The sequence below is a fragment of the Aptenodytes patagonicus genome, chromosome 2, assembly GCF_965638725.1.
Source record: "Aptenodytes patagonicus chromosome 2, bAptPat1.pri.cur, whole genome shotgun sequence".
Classification (NCBI taxonomy): domain Eukaryota; kingdom Metazoa; phylum Chordata; class Aves; order Sphenisciformes; family Spheniscidae; genus Aptenodytes; species Aptenodytes patagonicus.
This window is the reverse complement of record NC_134950.1, coordinates 24,222,596-24,245,861: the sequence shown is the minus strand read 5'-3', so window position 1 is coordinate 24,245,861 and position 23,266 is coordinate 24,222,596. Positions and strand designations below refer to the sequence as shown.

Here is a 23,266-nt window from a genome sequence, read left to right as displayed (position 1 = left end):
TACATGGGTATTATTTTTGGAACACAAAATCAATGAAGTGAAGCAAAAATCAATTTGCCACTGTGCTTACAAGTGTTTTGGGTGCAACCTTGTACAGCTAACTGAAAAAAGTTAATACTGGATTCTGTATCAAGAAAGAGATGTGCTATGGATGTAGAATATTCCTCAGTCTTTTATACTGAGCATCTTCCTAGTTCCTTCATCAAAACTATTAATTTTTGACTGTTCTGTCAGCTTCTGTTTCATTTCTACTAATGGTTGTCTGTTTTCCAAGTTGTGAGATTTTTTGTGTTTAGAAAGCTCTAGATACAGCTAAATATCTTAGTCAAGGTCAATGTGGGATGAAGGAATATACACACAAAAGCAGTAGTTTCATGTTCTCATAAGAAAAAGTAAATAGGCTGTGTCTTGTCCAAGTAATGTGATAAATATTGCTCTAAGCCACCACTAATGTACCCCTTGTATAAAGGGGATCTACAGAAAAGACCTTCAGGCAGCAACTCAAATGTTGGTAAAGGCATACCCTTTTGATCTTGACTACTGCTAAGATTATTTTTAAAATACATGAAGAAGAAAAAGCATATTCCACTGATAACTTCACTTAAGACAGCACACATTCCATAAGAGTGAAGTTAATCCCAGCACTGACTCCATCTAATGTCATGTAAACCAGGGTAATCCATTACTGCCCAAATCAGCAAGGGCAAAGGGTAGAACGGTGTTGATGTGAGAATCATATTCACACCTCAGGAGCACAGGAAAGTCCAAACTTGGAAAAATTTCACAAAATTAATTCAAAAGTTAATAAGATGAAGTAGCAATGCCATTACTTTAAAATATTGAAGATTGATATTGGTACATCAGAAAGGATACTCTCTGAGACTTTCTCAGTTACGACAGATGAAACTTTTAAATTTTTCAAGTAGATTGCTGATAAGAGAAAGTCTCGTGGTTGAAGATATGTGGACAAGCAACTTTAAAAGCCTATTTTATTATGTACTTAAAGAAAATACATACACAAAACCAGAGAGACAAAGCTTACTGTTCTTGCTCCAAAACAGTTAATGTTACATTTAGGACACTCTTGTACAGATAATTTCTATAGTAAAAATTGTGCAGATGTTTATAGATTTGTCTCAGCCAGTATTCACATGTGAAGACTTAAGGTATGCCTCAGCTTCCCAGTTTAACAGTAAACTATGTTCTGCAAGGCAACCAGCTCGTCATTATAGGGCAACAGGTCTTTTATTTGCTCTATGATGTTCTTGTTTCATAGCAGTTAAAGTTGGAATCTGTTGGTGGTGATGATTCTCATTCTTGTGAATCTGTCCATAATATGTCTTCCACTGAGGACTTTGAAGCATGGTAATAGCCATCAAGCCGAATATGTTTTATAAGGCATATAGAAATGTCTCCTGCAGGGATATCAGAGTTGTAGAAGATACGTGAGCAACTCAGGAACAAAAGTGTGCTAGACAGTCTAAACTGCAGAGGAAGGGCTTCATAGTCTCCCTCATCTCCCAGATGATGAGAACGTTGGTTTGAGCTGGTTACAAGGACAGCTTAAAGAGAATTTGTGGCTATTTCCTCCATCCGGATTGTTCCGGTTGCTTTGGAAATATGGCATTAGGAGGAAAGGAGTAAGAGCAATTTCTAATTCCAGACAATAGTTAATGGTTATGCAGATAATGCCACTGTCCCAGAACATAAAGAATAATTAAAGAAGAGTATATTCCACACCATAACAAGGGACTGTATTTCAGAGCTGTCACGTAATGCTAAATTCAACCGTGCTTGTACAGATCCTTGGATCTGTCAGGTTGCAGCAGTTGAGAAAGGATAAGCATTCTTCATTTCTGCGGTATTTTTACAGTTTGAAGGAGGGAGTTGCAGGAAAAAAAATTCTGTTAGTGATTCAGTAGTGACTTTCAACTTGTATAGATACAATAGGAGTTAGCTACATTTAGGCATTTAAGCTCAAAGAAAATGCTGTTGGATATCTGTGCTGTGGGACTTAAAACTGTGCTTGCACTATGCTTCTAGTTTCCCAAAGTCTTCCTGTGTCTTCTTGCAGTCTTGAGAATCTCAGATTTATGTTTGTCTTTGCCTCTGATTAGCCTATGTTGTTCTACTTTTCTGATGTCATCTGGGCCACATCTTTATATCATTTATCTTCACCAAGAACAAGGTTGACAGGTTTGGGTTGGCAGGGGAGAGAGCAAAGATTGGGAGGGGCTCACCGAGATAGAAAAGCAATTTGTATGCCATCAAGGAAGATTCTGCATTCTGTGCAAGCAGGTGAACAGGGCATACAAATGACTTCCTGTACAGCTGGAGGCCTGTTTTAGCTAGTGAACTTTTTACAGAGATGCTCAGTGTTTGCCTTTCCATTTGTTGTGGTTTAACCCGGCAGGCAGCTAAACACCACACAGCTGTTCGCTCACTCCCCACCCCGCGCAGTGGGATGGGGGAGAGAACCGGGGAAAAAAAAAAAAATTGTGGGCTGAGATAAAGACAGTTTAATAGGACAGAAAAGGAAAGGAAAATAATAATAATAATAATGATGGTAAAAGAATATACGAAATAAGTGATGCACAATGCAATTGCTCACCACCCGCTGACCAATGCCCAGCCAGTTCCCAAGCAGCGGTCACCCCCCCCGGTGAACTCCCCCCAGTTTATATACTGAGCATGACGTCATATGGTATGGAATAGCCCTTGGGCCAGTTTGGGTCAGCTGTCCCGGCTGCGCCCCCTCCCAGCTTCTCGCTGGCAGGGCATGAGAAGCTGAAAAGTCCTTGACTAGTGTAAGCACTACTTAGTAACAACTAAGACATCAGTGTGTTATCAACATTATTCTCATCCTAAATCCAAAACACAGCACTGTACCAGCTACTAGGAAGAAAATTAACTCTCTCCCAGCTGAAACCAGGACATCATTGTAGAGTTATCTTTCCAATAAGGGATATTGCTGGCACTGCCCTATATCTCAAACAAAAAGCTATGTATTGTCATAAGAGCGTTTACACAGGTGGCCATGGATTTAAAAGGTGGAGAAAACCAGATTTGCCTAATCAAAGTGATCATATAACGTGTAATGCTCCAAACTCTGAGCTCTCTGATTTATTTAAGCTGCATCACCTACACAGACTTAAAATACTTTCTCCTGGATTGTCATCCAGTGAGAGATACAAGCTGTTAAAGCTTACAGGACAAAAGGAAGATAACCTATGGCATTTGTTCATTTCTCCATATGAAGTTAAAATAAAATATCTACTGAGCTATAATCCTGACAGGTTTTTATATTTGAGGATGTTTCCCTTGTGTACCTGCCAGGATTCCTATCGCATGCAAGTGTAGTCAGCATTATAACAGCTGATGAAAAGATGAATGTGTGCTGAGGTGTCCTGTTTTGGCCTTTCTTCTTTATATAGTATCCTAATAAACAGAGCACTTATTCCTGGTTTAGAAAAGTGGTGATTAAAGTAATCAGATCTCAGGGTCTACTGGAGAAAATTAGGGCAGTGAGTATAGTACTGAGGCTGCAAGGGCTTAACTGAGATTTAATAAAGACTAGGTAAATAAAACCGCTCTGGTAAAATTCACTCAGAGCATTTGCTGAGATGGTAAAATCTCTTTTAGGAGAATGTAAAATATTTCCAGCTTCAAAAGGTGAGGATTCAAAAAATTGTCTGTTGCATTGCCCTACATGCTTACGCTATTTAAATAAAACATTTGCAAACTCTGCAGTCTGGAATCTGATTTTTTTCAACACTGTCAGCCAATAAACAGTCATTTTCTAACACCTTGTGGTTGTTTAAACAGTGGCTTAAGGAAGCATGAGCTTAAGGATGACTGACGTTAGACCTACTGTAAGTCGTTATTCCAGGAAAGATTTGACATGACAGTCAACAGGAAAAGAATTATGATCAATGTCAAAGACATTCATTTTTTCTTTTAACAGAGAAGACCTCATTTTTGGCTGGCTCTGCTTCCTTTTTACTTTTCATTCCCTGTTGGGGCTACAGTGTTCAGCAGGGCATTTGAGAGTCTGGGAAATGAGCTTTTTGGGAAACCACAAATTTTATTCATGTTTGATTTATTTCTTACATTCCCAAAGCAACAACTATTTTGGAAATCCAGATGATTTGTGTGTGACAGGTTAGTGATTTAAGTTCATAGTGTTATTAGATAATAAGCTGTAAAGTTCAACTGTGCTTATCGATAAACCTGTCGGTTTGCAAATTTTTGAATCTACTGCCATGCAGTTCAGTACTGCCTTGAAATAATCAGACTTTTTAGATGGATAGTGAAATAATTTGTCTAGCTGTTGTGAATTGCTCAGAAGGCCAAGTTGGTGCTTTGTCTGGGATTATGCTTTTTAAAACTTACATTTCTTGTTAATTCTACCTTTTGATGTTATTCAAAATGACTGTACTAGTCATACTACTACCATACATAGACTGTATACGGTGTTTTTGTGAGCTCTCTATGTGAAGTTGCAACAAGCTTGAAACGAAACAATACAGTATAATTATTGAGCATATCTGATCATACACCAGAACTGTAACGAATGTCTTTTATTCTAACATAGGAAACTGCTTTCCCGTCAGTAGAAGCAGCGTTTACGTGCATGCGTGTGTACAAAAATGGATGCAGGTCATCATGTGAACAACTGGTCTGTTTAAGAGGGCTGAAGGCTTGCTTGTAGCCTGAGCCACTTACACTTCAGATGATCTGAATGCGAGCAAGTTTTGTGATGCTGGGCAGGGTTTTGCACATGTTTTCCAAAGTTAAGACTCTGACTATTAATGATAAGTATTGTCTTCATTTTCTTGCAAGGAAGGAAGTAGGGGCTAAAGGAATTGCAGTGTTACACAGTGAGTCTTAAGCAGATGTTGAAACAGAGCCCATTCTCTTTAGGAATTCCAGCTTTTAACGTTATTTGTGAACTTCCTTGCCTGAGAGTAGGATTATCTCAGACTTTACTATTTTGTTACTGTATTTTGTGTGTATAATCTTAATTATTTTGCTGTGTGATCTTAGTGTTCACTGCATTGAGATGAGACTGTATCGTTTGGCCTACGGTTTCTGTGCAGTCTGCAGGGAGTTAAGCGTAACTTGTTGGGAATGTTAATGGAAGTTGTGCATAATTTGCCTGTGCATCACACTGAAATTTACCCTTTGGGGTTACTGAGCCAGTGAAAATTCTACCGGGTGCCAGAGGACTGACGAAACCATCAGATTATCTTAATGACAGATTTACACTCTCCTCGTGTTCTGTACTTTTCAGATTTTGTAGCTCTGATTTATGAAACTTTGCAAACCAAAGTCCTTCCTGCTGTACGCTGATCTTGTGGCACTTCTTGTAGGACTCAGGCTTTACTGTGGTGAGAATATGTGGTCAAAATAGCCCATATACTGAAAACTATGCAGTCCTTTATGTATTAATAGACTGCTACCCTCAGTCCCAGAGGTGACTACATTTCAACAGCATAGTGCTTATATTATTAATAAATACTGAAGCTTAGAAAATGAAAAGCATTAAATAAAATGTGGAAGATTGTTCCTGTATCAGAAAAAGAGAGTAAGGAGTATTGCAAGAAGTAGGTAAGTCCCAAATGTAAAATCTCCTATCTATATACTTTCATTTCTCAATACTTGCAACAATAAATCAAGACCCTAATAAATTAAATGAAATAGTGTTGCTTTTGCTATTAGAAAATCAAGTGATCTTCACATAAACTCAGTCTCAAGGTGAATGACAGTTAGTAGAAAAAAATGGATTTGACACTTAATAGTACCTACATTTTCCTGTTTAAAAAGTCCTGAAGAAATCTTCTCAGTTATAGCATAGTGCTATTCTGTGCTTTCTTAACAAAAGCTATTAGTGTGTTTAGAGTAATTTTTCCATAATGAAAAAAGCCAGTATCTGTGGCAGACTACATTACTATACACACCTGCATTTGCTCTGAACCTGCTAGCCTGATAAATTGATAAGATAAGTTGGTCACATGTTGTTTTAAAAAGGCAAAGAACATAATTCCTAATAAAAGAATGCTACATATTTCTTCTAAAAGGTTAAAAAGCATTTCTCAGGGCTCTTAAATTACCATATTCTGATACCAAGGGAAAATAAAACCTGGGCTTAGAGTCTTGTTTGTACTTAGAGGGCTTTCCGGACAGGAAGGCAATCTTGATGCAATTCAGTAAGCCACAATACCAGTGGGGCATTACAGGTGAAAAATTTGCAGCTGTACCCCTCACCACAATGTATTACAACTGTACAGTGGAATATTTCCTGTACAGAAATAGGGCTTGGTTAACTTTGTTTCCCAAGAGTAGATCACATTAAAATGTTATAAAATCATGATTTCCTGCATTTGAATACTTGTGGTTTCTCAACTGGTTCCAATATTACAAAGGGTTTTTTATAGCTTCTATTAGTTGAAGATGTATAGAAGCTTTTTTCCAAAGTCAGCTAAAAGGCAGTTATGTATTTTTAAAGAACAATTTCTCTCAGAAGACAGGAGTTTTCTTTTGCATCTCTTTATTATAACTCTATTTAATATTTATTTTATAAACTGCAGTACAGATGTACATTTAAATAAAATGAAATAAATATGCTAATAGGACCATAAATAAATTTGTTAAATGGAGTTGAAAGAGACGAGGTACATGTTACTACTCAGAAAGCAAAATAGTAGTTATTTTCGTTATTCAGCCAAAGACCTCAGTATGGATCGGGGAAAAAATTAAATTAAGCAGATATTGCATATTCAATTTTAAAGTGAGTATTTATAATTTAAATGTTCTAGCATTAGGACAAAATTTGTTAAACCAAATTCAAAGAGAAGTAAAACAAATTCTGTGGAGAAATTATATGGGATAATTTTCAAAAACTTCTCCAGTTGTGGTATCTGATTATTCCTGAGTGTTGAAAATCAGGAGTGCACCATAGTGGAATAACTTTTACTGCCCAAAATATACAGGTACGTAACACATCAAAGTGATGTCAACATACAGAAAACCATAATAAAAATACAAAGGAGATTGAGCTGGAGGGACAGCAAATACTTTGTACAGCTAGAATGTTTTTAATCCTAGTACTACTGCTAATCCTAATATTACTAATTACTACTATTGTAGGCTAAATTTTTACCTCACTGTAAACCACCACATCTTTTTTTCTTATTTGGATCTTCATGAAAAGAGAAAATTGGTGGTCTGTAGCTGTGCCAAGGGAGGCTGTTTTCCACACTGATATGATACAATCTTAGCCCTGAGGAAGGCTAAAAAAATGTTATCCAACAGGCAGTTCAGTTTGCAGCACGATTTCACAATGTCAGTCACATAAGATAAACAGGAATGTGGATGTTGAAGTATCCTACAGTTGTCCAAGATGTTGTTCCACTGATCAGATTGGATTGTGTGGGTCGTGTGAACAGGCATATTACAGATGTTTTATTCTATTTAATTTTCTTTTGAGTGTATTTTCTACAGAATATATTTTTCTGCAGGGTTTTTTTGCTATTTTTATATAAATAGGACTTCAAAATCAAATTTAAAAGTAATGTTCTTGGTAGTTATTGCCAAGAATTTTTCCCTAATAAAAATCTGGATAAAGCTTTTTATTTCCTACTACTGCGACTTCTGTTCACCTAATGGGAGAATTGTATTTTTAAGGCAGTTGGCCCTAAAACAGTAAAACATCCTAATAACAGAATAGCTTTATTACAGAGCAATCAGTTTATTCAAGCTCAGGAAGCTGGAGTTAAAATCTCAGCATGGGTTGGCGTCTGACACAAAGTGCTAGTTTGTATTGTATTCTGCCTCTCCTTCACTTAGGTGGCCCTGCTCGGAGAAGATGAAACACACACACACTTCCTGTCTTCTGTGTGCGTTTTCTTGTACAGTAGTTGTTTCTGGAACACAAATAACTTCATTTCCAACAGGAAGCGCCCACCATCTGAGGGACTGAGATTCAAGAAATGAACATTTATTCTGTAGAAGCTTATTTTCTAGCAAAAACATGAATCAAAAGGAAGCATCGCTGAAAGCAACATTAAGCACATTCTTCTGTAACCCAGCTGTTAATATCTTTCTCTCTTTCTCATCTGGACAAGATGTATTTTGCAATCTAAGAGATCTGCATGTGTATAGTTAAAGATCCATTTTTTTATATTGGGTTTAAAAATTCTGTGCTCCAGTATTTAAGTAGTAATACAATAATACTTGTACATACCCTCCATTCGGCAACCTCAAAGCCAGTAGGCAGATGGCTGTAGCTTTTTCCTAGAGACAAAAAAGATATCTGTGAAAAAGGTGGGATTAGCTAAGAAATTGAGATACTTCAATTATTTCTGTCCTAAGTGGCAATGATGTCTGTGTCTGAGACCTGTTAGCATTATGACAATACATATAATGAATAATAGGTATGATCATTTATGGTAATGTGACAGCTTGTGGAAGCGCACTGATGTTGGCCGTCTGCTCAGCTAGAGAGCTCAGCTATAGAAACGTACCTAGTGGTAAGTGGTGTGCACCCAAGGCTTTTCAAGTCCAAATTAGCAAAGTAGTCTAAAGCTGGGAGGATAACATCAGGTCACAGGAAAATCTAGAAGCATGTTGTGATCATTAAAACCTTTAAAAAGCACATATGGATCAACAGTCATTTCTCTCTCATTGTGTCTTACTATTACACATAACTTTAAGTGGGAATAAGGAGTATCCATGTGGTCAATAGGATGTACAACACATGGATGAAAATATTAATGTGTAACATAGCGTTAACAGGTTCTGTAGCATTTCTTGACCCCTAGTTTCCAAATAGGAATTAAATGATTCTGGTACAGATAATGTGTGACACAATATATGATGAATAAGAAAAAACATGATCACATTGTAGTGCATTGGTGGGAATACTTCATGTTGGTTATTAATACTGTCTTGCTGATAGGTTAACAAGTGTGCAGGAAATGACTTGAAGGATGCGGGTTTTTAAGGGGGTTTTCGAGTTTCTTTTTGTTTGGGGTTTTCCTTTTTTGGGGAAATGTATATGATAGAGGTTTCAGCTCTGCTGAAATTGAGACAGGCTCTATTTGTAGCGAGTTCATCTATGTTCACAGGAGTGATTCTTGTAATGTCTATGTTAGTGTAATATATATGAAGATTTTTTTCTTAAAATAGAGCAAAACGAGAGATTCACAGAGGACAGGAATCCACATTCTCCTAATTCAAAAGATTTCTGCTCCCAGGCAACTATTTCAGCTGAGTTGTTTCTTTGTGTCCTGTACTTCCAGGGGGCAGGACTAGAACTGTCATTCGGAGGCAACTGCTCTCCTTCCTATCAGAATTTGTTAATACACCATTTTCATTCTGCATCGGAACAGTGCCACATGTCATGCTTTAACCCCAGTCGGCAACTAAGTCCCACATAGCCGCTCGCTCACTCCCCCCACAGAGGGATGGGGGAGAGAATCAGAAGGGTAAAAGTGAGAAAACTCATGGGTTGAGATAAAGACGGTTTAATAGGTAAAGCAAAAGCCACGCACACAAGCAAAGCAAAACAAGGAATTCGTTCACTACCTCCCATCGGCAGGCAGGTGTTCAGCCATCTCCAGGAAAGCAGGGCTCCATCACGCGTAACGGTTACTTGGGAAGGCAAACGCCATCACTCCAAACATCCCCCCTTCCTCCTTCTTCCCTCAGCTTTATATGCTGAGCATGACGTCATATGGTATGGGACATCCCTTTGGCCAGTGGGGGTCAGCTGTCCCAGCTGTGTCCCCTCCCAACTTCTTGTGCACCCCCAGCCTACCCGCTGGTGGGGTGCTGTGAAGAGCAGAAAAGGCCTTGACTCTGTGTAAGCACTGCTCAGCAGTAACTAAAACATCAGTGTGTTATCACATTATTCTCATGCTAAATCCAAAACACAGCACTGTTCCAGCTACTGTGAAGAAAATTAACTCTATCCCAGCCAAAACCAGCACACACGCAATTTTTGGATCTCCCATGTCTATAGTCCACAGCAGTAAAGAGAAAAAGGAGGAACCTTCAAATTCTCTGCTTTTTTTTAAATGTATTTATCTTATTAACAGTTTTTGTTATAAGTACTTAGAATTTAGGCTGTTTTCATGTAGCTTTTCAATACTGCTTCTGATCTCTGTTGTTAATGCTGCTGGGAAAAAAAAAAGCATCTGACTGCTGTTTTGCTCTCTATTGCCATAATTGTCCTTCTAAATAAGCGTTTGTGCCATAGTACATGGTTTTCTTGCAAAATGGAATATGGAGATTCTTGGTTAGATCTGAGCCCACTGTTAAATAGTTTTATGCACATGTAAGTGGCAGGGGCTGTACAGTAATGGTTCTGTTTACATTTTACAGGTGAATAAAATCATTGCAATTAAAAATTTCTTTGAGAGCTAGGAATGAAGACAAAGCTATGGAGAAGTGTCTGTTGAAGAAGTATGCTTGTTGATTAGCAAAGAAGTTTGTGGTTAGATATGCTTCGTTAGTGTTTAGTTTTATAGAGGCAGCACTAGCGGTCACATTTTCTGAGAGGTAACAATTATCTGAATTATAGCTTAGGTTTTATTCAAATATTTTAAGGTAAAAGTACCATATTTAATTCTACATATGGGGACTTTTTTGTTGCAGCTAATTCACTCATTCCCGCTGCCTATGACTCAGTTCTGGTGTTATAGCCCATTTCCAGGCTTTCACAACTATTATTTTTGGCAGCTAATATTGCCCAGAGCTACCATCTTTCCTTAAACTTATCCAGATCAGGCATTAGTAATAAACCCCCTAGAACAAATAAAGCTAGATATGTAGGAATCAAAGATTCTAAGTCAACTAAGTCTTTTGCAAGCTTCAAACTAGAAAGCTTACAGTTTGGACAATCCCAAAGCATGAGCTGTATTTTGTATAGGCAATCACATGAAGTTTGACTTTGACTTTTTACTTCTAAAGTGTAGATGATGTCTTGAAACATACTGTCTCTCGCTCTGGTAGATTTCTTGACATATTAGAACACAGTTAGGAAAAAATTTGTGAGCAAAAATAAAGAGGAATAATCTTTTCAACATGCTTACCAGCCTGCTTTAATTGTTAGGTGGTATGTTCTTTCTGGCTACTTGTACTCCTGAGTCCAATGGTCATTCCTGTGCCTTTCCAAGTTCTTCATAATTCGCTGAAGAGGTTACCATGAAGTTCCTGAAAGGCAAATACACTATGTTAGGTTATACCTGAGCCTGAAGAGGAATTATTACTTCTTTATGGCGTAATAATTGTTTTTATCATTTTACTTTGCCATCTTTTCCTCAAGGTAAGTTTCAGTATTTCCACCACCTACTGAGTGGGTGGAAATATTGAAGTACCTACTTCTTCTTTTTTTAACAATATATATGAAATCTATTTTGGGTTTTTTTCAAGTTTCGATCTGCCTTTATTTTCAATCTTTATTTTCAATCTCTCTATATTACTTTCATCTAGCCTTACTGATAGTTTTATGTTTTTCATATTGTAGTGCCACTTATGAAATTCCTTTATTGTGCTCTTTATCTTGTTCTTCCAGCTCATTAATCTTAGTGGGAATAGAATTCATCACCTTGCTTAGCCTCTTCTACAATGCCCACTACTTGCTGTTCTGATCCAATTTTGTGAGATTCTCATTAGGGAGACTTGCATATTAAAAAAAAAAAAAAAAGTTTTCTTGTGAGATGTAATCTAAAAGAAATAAATATCCTAAATAATAGGATAGCTTTACAAAATTTTTGTTGCACACATGTTACTCAACAGCATTGACAGGAAAAGATAACTTAGGTGGTGATAGGCAATAGGAAGCACAAGACCAAACCAAGTATTCAAATATATTGAATCAGACTCCTAAAAAATCTCAAGGTATTTTAAGGACTGAGATTTAAAAATATGCAGAAATAAATACTGCTGTATGTTGAAGTACCTGTGCAACCGCAAAGGCTGCAACCTTTTGTCAGAAATGATACAGATCCTTTTGTAATGGTATAATTCCAAGACCTTATGCTATAGGAAATACGCCAAGTATTGCAATATTTTAAATAAAATCAAATGTTTTCTCACCAATGGAGACTGTGGAGGTTTAGAAAAGAAGTATGTGAGTGTGAAGGACTCCACAATGTAGTATGAAAGATAACGGATGATGGAAGTTGCTGTTTATGTGTTCATAGTTAACGTAGGGGAATTCCTTGGGTATATCCATAATTGAAGGTGTCGTGGTTTAACCTCAGCCGGCAACTGAGCATCACGCAGCTGCTTGCTCACTCTTCCCGCCCGCCCCCCCACCACCCCACCCCCAGTGGGATGGGGGAGAGAATCGGAAGAGTAGAAGTGAGAAAACTCATGGGTTGAGATAAAGACAGTTTAATACTTGAAATAAAATAATAATAATAATAGAATATACAAAGCAAGTGATGCACAATGCAATTGCTCACCACCTGCCGACCGATGCCCAGCCAGTCCCCGAGCAGCAGCCCCCCCCCCCCCCCCGCCCCAGCCAGCTTTCCCCCAGTTTATGTACTGAGCATGACGTCACATGGTATGGAATGTCCCTTTGGCCAGTTTGGGTCAGCTGTCCTGGCTGTGCCCCCTCCCAGCTCCTTGTGCACCTCCAGCCTTCTCAGTCGGTAGAGCATGAGAAGCTGAAAAGTCCTTGACTAGTGTAAGCACTACTTAGCAACAACTAAAACATCGGTGTGTTATCAACATTTTTCTCATCCTAAATCCAAAAGACAGCACTGTACCAGCTACTAGGAAGAAGATTAACTCTATCCCAGCCGAAACCAGGACAGAAGGGTAGGAATATTACTGTGGTATTGCAATTCTGAGTGTTTGTCCACAGGCATTAAAAGTTAATTCATTAAAATAATTCAACACTGAGAAGTTTTGAAGAAATCTAAAACTCTATAATGACACTAAGAGCAAAAAGAATAAATATAGTGTGACTTTGAAACACAGCTACAAACACAATAATGCAATATTTCATCTTGCTGCTGTTGTGCACAGCACCATGGTAGAGTTAGCAACACAGAACCAAGAAAGATGTTTTCTGGGTCATCAAGCCCAGCCTCCTCCCATCAGGGCAATGCTGATTACTGTCTCCATCTTACTAACAAATCAAGCTTTTAAAAGCAGCTGTCATGAGCACCAAGGCTGTCCTCGAACCTCCCTCTCTTTTTCTCTTCAGCTTTCTAGCCTTACATTTTACTCATAGAGCAACTCAGTTTTGACCCATAGTTTCTATAGACCTTTTCCTCTATTAACTGTTTCTCTCCTGAGGTGTCTGGGTAGAGCAATCATGTTCCTTTTGCTCTCCTTCACTTGGTCCTCAACTCTGCACAGATCCGAGTGTGAGTTAATACAGTTTTAACATAATAACTGGAAATGTGTGCCATATTCCAGATGAAGGCCCACTGGTGTCTTATACAAGTCAATTAATATTTGTCCCTCACTTTTGGAAATATCTCAGCTGATGTCTCTCAGGATGGCATTTGTTTTTTCCAGGCATCATCATACTGCCTCATAATTTTCCAGCTGACATTTACATATCTTCACCATTTCCAATTAAATATGCAGCTTATAGACAAATGTGTTGCTATCTTTATGTATATGACGTGTGCTTTTTGATGTTAAATCAATCCCTTTTCCTCAGACTCAAGTCTTTGAAATTAAATCAGCACTCCTCATTCATATTGCTATGCTACTCTCTTATACACGTCACTGGCATCAGAGTTTTGCTGGCAGTCATCAGATACTTTTTTCTTTCCTTTTTTTTTTTCCCCCCTCTATCCTGACCTAAAAAAATTTCAGTGACTGTAGTTGGTTTTTTCAATCTTCAGGTATCATTGTGACTTGACAGATGTAGTAAAAATCCATGTTTCAAACTCTGTGGTTCCACATGTTAATTCTTCCAGAATTCTTTGGTGATTATTTATGTTCCCTTGCCCTCCCCAGCTTGAACCACTGAGCTCCCTGAATTTTCCTTTTTAACCTTCATTCCTGTTAATTAATCAGCCTGCTGTCGCCTCCATGTGCATTATAGTCCTTACTGAGTAACAAGGAAGAATACTTACAGAGCTTTTTCTAGCTGTGCCTAGATTTACTTGCATCTACATTCACTTTCACGCTATTACCAAAAATAAAAAAGGCCTAACACACACTCCTTTAAAATCTACGCTTTTATTAAAATTTGTTTTCTATTTTCTTTAGAAATGTCTCTAATAACATTCTCTCCAGTTCAGTGATGCATCCAGCAATAATCCAAGTGGGTTATTTACAGACTTAAAATTAGGGATGTGATTCAACTGAAGCTACTATGTATTTATTGGATTTGGGTTTTCAAAATCACAACAGTTCTCTAAATAGCATATTCCATGAAAGAAAAGATCATATAATTACAAGTACTTGTCCCAGGATTTTTATTCATGTGTTGGCCCACCACAGGGCATTGTGTTGCCTATCATCAATTTTACTCTGCATTTTTGATCATTTAAATATGACAATAAGTGGGTAATTAATAAATTGATATTTTGTTATGTAATAAAATTAAAAGAGCTAGTTCAAGCAAAAAAAATTTTAATGATGATTAGAATGTCCTTGATACCATGATGTGATGACATCTGATGGATTTTTTTGGCTGCATAATACAAATAATGATTATTTGAATTGTCTTCATTATTCTTGGGTACTGTGGAACAAGTAGCTATTTCTGTACCTAGTAAGAGAAAGTTTGAAATGTTATACTGCAATGAAGTTCTAAAAACATTTTAATTTAAGTCAAAACAGCACAGAATCCGGGTAATGGTTGCAATTCTGATTTTCTATATGACAGCTTACTTTAGTTTAGTTAGTTTTGCACTTTTAGCCTGTACAGTAAGTCTCATTATGTTTGGAATCAAGCATAAAGTAATTATGCCTTCTCCCTTTTATCACAGATTCCTTGCAGCTTGGAGTACTGGGATGAGCTTCAGAAATCATTTGTTGCATTCCGGGAATTCAGTCTATCAGAAAGCAAAGTCTGTGAACTACAGCTGCCCAGTATCAACTTTGTGAATGATCAGAAAGAGCTCATAGCCTCCGATCTTTGGAGGATTGTCCTGAACAGCAGTCAGAATGTGGCTGATGACCAAAGGTAATTTTGAAGGAGGAGGGAAAAACAGAAATCTAATGCTACACTCTTGAGAGGTCTTTTTCAAGAGACTTAGGAAATAAGATACTGTTTTCACATGCGGTAAGAGTAGCTGGTCTTAAATGAGCTTCAAACTGTAGTTCACCTTCATGCAAGGGCATGGAGTGTGCACAAAAAGAGCTCTCTTTTAGATTTATAGGCAGCCTGGCAGCATCATATTCATCAATTTTCTGAACACAAGGATTACTGAAAAGTGAAGACGAACAGGCCATATCCTGAAACCTCTTAGCTGCACAAGGCAGTAAAATTAGCTCATTAACAAAAGAAGGCTGAGGCGCAATCCATTGTGTAACGTAGTAGTAAACCTTCTTCCATGCACCCCCCATACATCACCTTTATTCTGTCCTCGGTGCAAGTCAATGACTAAAGCAAGCCAAGTGTCTATTTTAAATATATTAAACAAAACTTTAGTACTTGAAGAGCATTACAGTATTATTCACACAGCTTGCTTACTGTGCTAACAGTAAAAAAATTTAATCAGTGTTTTCAAACACTGGGGATCCATTTTTCATTATGTTTGCAGCTGGAAACAATGTACTGTGACAGATATTCACTCTATTTACATTCATTCAGTTTTGGTTAATATGTAGGGTAAGAAGAAATGAGTACAAGTTCTCTCCACAAACAGCAGTGGAATTGCTTTCAAAGACCTTCTTAACATTTTATAGTTAGACCGGAAAACCAAGAATGACCCTGTTGGATCATTGCTATTTGCTGATTGTTGCTGCCTGTGTGTGAACACATGCTTGAATGAGTGTGTAGCATCACATATATGTTACGTGAAGCTACAGAATTCAGAGAAATCAGGAAATACGAACATGGCTAACAAAATCAATGAAGAAAATTAAACATCTGGTTTCCATTAATAGTATCAGGTTGGAAATGATTTCTTGATGTTAATTGTGAAAGAATGCATTTTCATCATTGAGAAGTTAAGTGTTTTAGACAAGGTTAATTCCTCTGAATGTGGGACCTTGGCAAAATTGCCTTCCTGGTCAGCTTAACACCACAGAAATGTGAACTCGGTGGGAACTGAAAATGAAGTAGTGAAATTTAGTAGATTTTTTTCATCAAGGCATTTGGCACTGTAATCATGTTTATTGTTTTCTGCTCAAATAGGGTTCCTCACTATATTCAGTGTTTCATTTAGGGAGCTCTGATAAGCTAATGAGTTGTAATTGTTCAGGAAAAGGCTAGGGTTAAAATGAAATACAAATAAGTAAAAAAAAAAAAAAAAACAAAAACACAAACCAGTTTGGACTGTGATTAACATCAGAAACGTTTTACAGCACAGCATGAATTCACCTGCCTAGAAGGTCTAAACTCGTGAGTTTTCAGCTGGGAGGCAGCAGGCCTGCTCCGCAATAGTGACCATCCTCAGTGGTATCAGTGTGTCAAGTTATAAAGGGGTAGAAATGTCCTAATGGCCTTGATGTACCAGAAGACTCCAAGGAAGACAACTGCTCTGTCCACGGCAATGGTATTAGAAGCACTATGTCTTCTAGATTGTGTGTGTACACATGAAGCTAAAGCAGAAACTACAACTGAAAGAACAGGAATTAAACTGAAGCATTAGCAGTTCACTGAATAGGGATAGCAGGAAAGGAAAGAAGGCAGCAAAAAACACGTGCCACACTACTGTAGCATTTGAAGGTCAATAAACAGAAGAGAAAGAGCGGAGTCAAGGGAAGGTGTTATGAACTGCCTGCTCCTTAGGCACGTGCATGGAGACTGCAAGGTCAGTAGTCCTGATACTTTTGGTGGCCTGAGGAATTTAAAATAGTTTCAAGAGGTGTAGTTTACACCTACATGAACTAACAGTAGACTGGAAAGTTAGTTAAAGATTCGTGTAGGTCAGGGTGAACTCCATCCAGAAGTCAGAAACCTGAGGGATACATGAGGAAAACCTCTGATTTCAATCAGAAAAGAGAAAAGATTGTATTCCCTGCCTCAGCCGCAGTTTCAGATAGAAACTCAAACTGATCTCTCTTTACACTAGCTTCAAACAAGGCTGTACTGCAAGCTTTTTTAAGGATGACTGCAGGAAGGACTGGTGTGGAAGAAGTAGGCCTGACCAGCCTGGAGTGATCCTTCTCAGAGAAGCTTAACGGGTCAGAAAAAGAGCAGCTGTTCCTCAGAGATGAGGTTTTGACCTATGGTGTTTGAGGCATACTATCTCTTTCTTGGAGACAGAGCAAATCATGCCAGTCACATGTCACTGACCTGGAGGTTTGGAGACAGTTCACAAGCACTGAAATACATATAGTTACAGCTACAGAACAAGGTTAAGGTAACGGTTAAGCCCTAAATGATCATGGTATGTTAAAGGGAAGCCTTGTTTAGGAGGTGGTGACAGATACTGTTGACCTACAGAGAACACCAACCTTTCTAGACCCCTAGTAGTGTAGGAAGTCCATGTTGGCAGGAACTTTGCTGAAACTGTGGCTCTATCTTCATCAAACAAACATATTGCTACCAGTATGGGTATTTTCTTGTGACCAAGCACCCTAAAATGTATTCTGGATTCTACTTGACCAAAAGATCCCAAACTTTTTTGGTTTTGAGAGACTGCCCCATGTCATGGTAAATTTCAATGTTAGGCTTGTTCCTAAAGCAAGTGTTGAACATGAGATCTTAGACTTGTGAGAAGAGCCACAAGGAGTTGTGCTTAAATCCACTGCCAAGCGTTAGACCAGGGAACTTCAAGGCTGAGGGTATCTGCGAATGAGAGCGAGAAGTGAAGACTGTATAAAAGTTGAATCTCTGTTTTCATGGAGACTCATGATGATTTGACATTAATTGCATGCTGTAACTGTGTGATTGATTAACAAATTTAATTCACTATTAATTGTAAAGTATAAAAATCCTTAGTCTTGTTGAAGTTTATTTTCTTAGTTTGATCTTGTATTTTGGGTCAGACTCTTAACAGCTGCCATGTGCATGCAGCTGCTGCTCAATGATAATATTTTTTCCTTCAAATTTTGCAGGGTCTTTTTTTTTTGTGGTAACCTCTATGATATGCTAATTATTAATACCAGAGAGCTGATCCCTTGTGTTTTAAGTACTTTATTACTGATTCCTAACATCAGTTATAAAGTATAAAACTTATGTGGCTTGTGTGACAGGAAAACAACAACGTTTGTGAGAAGATGTGGATCCAGCTGATAGGTTGAGCAGTAGCTGGCAGGCTGAAGTATATCAACCAGTAATGAATATGGGAATATGGAAAGATGTCATGATCCAAATCCTGTGGTATGCAAGCTCTTTCTGAGATTAATCAGGAAGTAATTAGAAGTATAAAAATCAAGGAGCTATCTGGTTAGGGACATAGTATATATGTGTATATTGTTTATTTTTAAGAATTTTGTAGGCCATTCATTATTCAATGAATGAATAAGGTTTGAATGAACATTTATGAATGTTTATTCAATGAATGAACAAATCTGAAGTCCTAAGTTAAATAATTTAGCATCCCCTTGAGGATTTAGTATCGTGTCTATGGAAGGAATCATATATAGCATAAATGACTGTTTATGGAAGACCTTAAAATAGGGGATTAAAAGGAAATTATCATAGAATAAATTATTTTTTTAGGCTGCATTTTCATGTTGCAGGACTAGGAAATTATAATCAAAATTACTTTTATTTAAAGCTCTGGGTGGTGAGACGCTAAAGCCCCTCCCTGGTTTGCTTGGGATGGGGTTATCATTCTCTGTTTAAATGGGTTATGTTACAAGATGTTTTATATATTTGTGCATCTCCTGTGTAATGTAAACAGTATTTTTATAATTCCTGACATACTAATGTGAAATAGTAATTGAAAATACCTTAAGATACAAACCATGAAACAAGTACAAAAACTTTTAAATAAGCCTTAAATTGCTACTTTTTAAAAATTAAAGTGAGGAATCGTGATCATGATTCTTGCTAATTGTTTTAGCTTTTATTCAAAGTAGATGATGTACAGGATTTTGACCTCTAACAATTTGGGTTCAGACCAGTATTTGAGTCATAAATTAAATGAGTTAAGTGGTCTCTTTCTTCTTCCCAGTGGATATTTTCCCATGTTGTGGTTTCATCAGAAATGGCAGTTTTGGTTTAAATATTCCACTCTTAAAATAACAAGAATAATGCAGGTCACTATTAAGTCATTGTTCCCAGTTGCCATATATTTAACTTGAACTGCTTTGCATGATGTGAAACTATCATACTTTATAATATATAATTACTTCAAATGTAGGTATTTTCCATTTTAAAAATTCTGATATTTCACAGGATTAAAAAAAAAAAGACAACATTTCTGGTATTAAAGTCAGGTCAGTTTTACTTAGAATTTCCTCTGGTTTTGCTACACCATCCCTCAGCATGTTGTGCCAAACACAAAGCAGTAGAAGCTAGTTATTCCTTTTCTCCCCAGCTGAAAAGTTGTGGACAGTCCACACTGCATTTTGTAGCTCCAAAGCAGCCAAGAGAATGTGGGATTTTTTGATATTGTATTCATTTGATGCACAAATTTTGATCTACCTCTATGATATTAGTGCTGCTACTATTGTTCACCAAGACTTAATAGAAAATTTCCTGGGTTTTCCGCTAACACTGCTTTATTTTCTGTTTGTGCACAGCATGTGATGAAGGACTGTGTCTTTGATTTCTGTGCTCTATGCAAGGTAAAAGGAGAAAGTAGCAGTGCTAAAGGTCTGACGGAAGTCTACCTAGGCAAAAAGTTTAAATGGGATTTAATTTAAAACTGGATTGTCATGGTAGTGATTGTAAGGACTACAGTCCCCCTTTAAAAACTGCTCACCTGATATTATGATCTCTTATTACAGTACTTTTTTAAGGCAATACTATAGTAATTTGGATGCTGCTCTTAGTATATTTTGTACTGTAACTGGTTTATACTGTTACTGTATTTTTATTTTCATAACAACATGGGGGCTATAATTCTGATATGGTTTCTGGTTGAGTAAAAATCAAATAGACCCCTTCACAGATAAAACAATAACACTTGAACAAAGTCTGGTCAGACAGGAAAACAGTGATGAAAGAATCCTCATTGCATTTCTTTTCAGATGATTTCTAGAAGGTGATCTTCTCTCTGTAGAGTGACTTTCCTTTCTAAAATGTGGTTTAGCCCACATTGTCATGTTCCTCTCAGTCCTCCACTGCCGGCGCTTGTCCCTCCCTACCACAGGAGAGGATGCAAGGCCAGTTCTGTCCCAGGGAGCGACATTGTTCCACCCTCATTTGCTGTTTCTCTCCGGTTAGTTTTTTAAGCATGTGGTTGGACTCTGAAGTTTGTTAGGGAATCATTTCAGTTGTGGGCCTTTTTGGTTTCTCAGGTGACTCTCCATGAAGAAATAAAAAGCAGTTTGGAATTGTTTTGTTCCCAACATTTTGAATTCCAGAATATTACTTCTGCTTGGTCTGCTGCTTGCGGGGCAGAAAAATCAGAGCAAAGTAGGGCTAAATGCTGTAAATTATTTCCCTGGTGTGAAGCTCCTGCCACATTTCCTCCTGCATCAAGCATGTCATGTTGCCGTGTAATCACTGTGGTTATGAATGAGAAATGACAAATGTCCCATCACACTAAAATGCTCGATAAATAAAAAGCAGGTATATAAAATTTGACTAAACAAGAATTTGGAGGGGTTGGTTTGTTTTTTATTTTATGAAAATATCCATCTCCAAAAAAACATATGCAGGGGAAATAAAAATGCTGAGTCACTGATAGGTGACTCAGGGAATAGGTTTCTGAGGAAAAGAAATCTATAATTTCAGAATAAACCTCAAATTTCAGAAATAAATGTCCTTCCTTTTTACTGCAGTTAGTGTTATAGCTGTTTGTGCAAATTAAGTCTTAATTCAGAATATCAAAGTGTAATTATTCTTTTTAAGGTTCCTCATAGTTTGGTTAACATTTGTTTGCACCCCTCTACCCTTTTTCTATTTTCATCCCATATGTCCCTGAACTTCTGTTTCTAATCAAAATGCAACGAGCAAAAATTCTTGAAATGTTGACAGTTATTCGGAAAGAACTAACCAGTTCCACAGATTCAAAATTATGTAATGGTCTAAATCGGCATATGAATTTTGGTGGCTTTTGGATTTGTTTCCATGCTTTGTTCCAAATATCTAAGGAATATCCATGATAGGCAAAGAAAAGCAACCCATTTCTCTGGCTCTAGTCCACTCCCATAGATGTTTTATCACATGAACACAAAGAATAATTTTATTTCCAAAGAGGCCAGTTCTCAAAAGGCCTACAACACCATTTTTGAAATGTAAACAGGCAATTTGAAGCAGCACAGGAAAGCAGCTAAAAATCTGATTACGTGATCTATCTTTCATCCTTCACAGACCTAATCCGTTCTTGATATCCTGTCTTGATTCTTTGATAATTAGCTAATTTTAGTTGGATTTTACTGCTACACAACTATTTTGATTTATGTCCACAAATCTAAAGTTGCGTTTATGCTTCATAAATAAATACCATACTAGCCAGTTACAGTAACACAAAATAATACTGGTAAATTTACCTATCCATGGAATTCTACGCATTTGCAGCTGAACATTTTGAGTACCTACTACATTTGTGCATAATTTTGCAGTAATATACATGGTGTGATGAAAAATTTGGTCCTAAAAGCATAAGACATGTTGCTTTGAAAGCCAATGTTTGAATTTAAACTTGTGTTTGAACTTAAAATATCTTTAAAATGTCAATGGAAATCTATTCACAGTGCTTTATAAAAGCTAATTACTTTCTGACAAAAATAGTAAGTTGGCCTTAGTTAATCCTTCGTTAAATTTTATTTTAAAAATAAAAGCAGTATTGGGTTGAGGACGTGGACTTAGTTTTCTTGAATCAAGTCTATGCTTTTAAACTAAAACTCTTTAGTGCCAAACTGCAAAGGGAGTGAGAATAAGGAACATTAAGGATAGATTTGGCTTAAATTAGAAAGTTTATTTGTACTTCAGTGGTGTCTTAGCAACCTATAGAATTGTGAAGCAGTGTTAGTTTCTCTCAAGAGACTGAAAGATAATGCTTGGAAATTCATGGCGTCAGGAGCACGGCTAGGAAAAAAAAAAACAACAGTGGGGTGGCATTTTAAATGTATAGTTAATATGTTGTAATAGGTGCTAGTAAAAGGCTCCAGGCTGAGCTTATAACACTCAGAGATTCTTTTTAAATGATGACTGTAGAATGCGAAGGGCAGAGGAAAGAAAGCTTACAGGGACAGGGTTTATGCGTAGAAGTAGTTTGATGGTTGTGCGTTGGTTTCCTTAAAATAAAATTTAAAAAATCATTCTCTTGACCAGATTAACTTTCAGCTCATTCTTATAGCTTTAATAATGGTAATGTACTCTGTTTAGCTATTTCAACAATTAAAGATACCTGGTATATTTTGTTTTTATTTTCTGTAAATATGCTTTGCTTCTGTAATTCAAGTGTTACAGTTTGTGAATTGAAAGTGCAGTGTGATAAAAGCATTGTTGGATTGCAGTCTTGTCTGCTATGTTCTGCTTGGGAAAAAGTACATACAGTAACATTAGCAGTTAAAAGAAAATGATGACATTGGCTGTGTCAGAAAACCAACATGGCACATGGTCAAGTTTTACTGTAAAGCGATAAAATCCTGGAAGTGCTGGACTACCTCTTTGTTATCTACCTTCCGCAGCTCAGAAAGTGAATCTGGCTCACAAAGTGCATGCGATCAGCTTGTAACCCCCACGGCATTAGCAGCCTGTACCAGGGTTGACTCCTGTTTTACTCCTTGGTTTGTGCCATCACTAAGTGTGTTGATCCAATTTACTTATTTGGAATTCCACCTCTGCCATCATCTTGATCACCTAGGCACAGGTATGTACTCCTTTATGTAGAATAATAAAAGCATATAGTTCATACGTGCTGCTTAATTGCTGTTTTGCTGTCTGTAGTCCCCATTTTCTCATTTAAACAGGCATTCTTGAAATAAATTATCACCAACAGCCACCAGTGGTACTGACTTCAGGGTAAAAATGATGACTTCTGTGCAT

General features: G+C 37.3%; 1 protein-coding gene across 5 annotated transcripts in view; it reads left to right on the top strand.

The window, feature by feature from the left end:
- The window catches only part of VPS13B (vacuolar protein sorting 13 homolog B), a 497,028-nt gene that overhangs the window by 417,804 nt on the left and 55,958 nt on the right, over positions 1-23,266 (top strand). For all 5 annotated transcript variants that reach the window (XM_076329345.1, XM_076329347.1, XM_076329346.1 and 2 more), the window contains exons 40-41: positions 14,973-15,169; positions 22,909-23,090. In XM_076329345.1, coding sequence (XP_076185460.1) covers positions 14,973-15,169; positions 22,909-23,090 — 379 coding nt within the window. The remainder of the gene's footprint in view (positions 1-14,972; positions 15,170-22,908; positions 23,091-23,266) is intronic.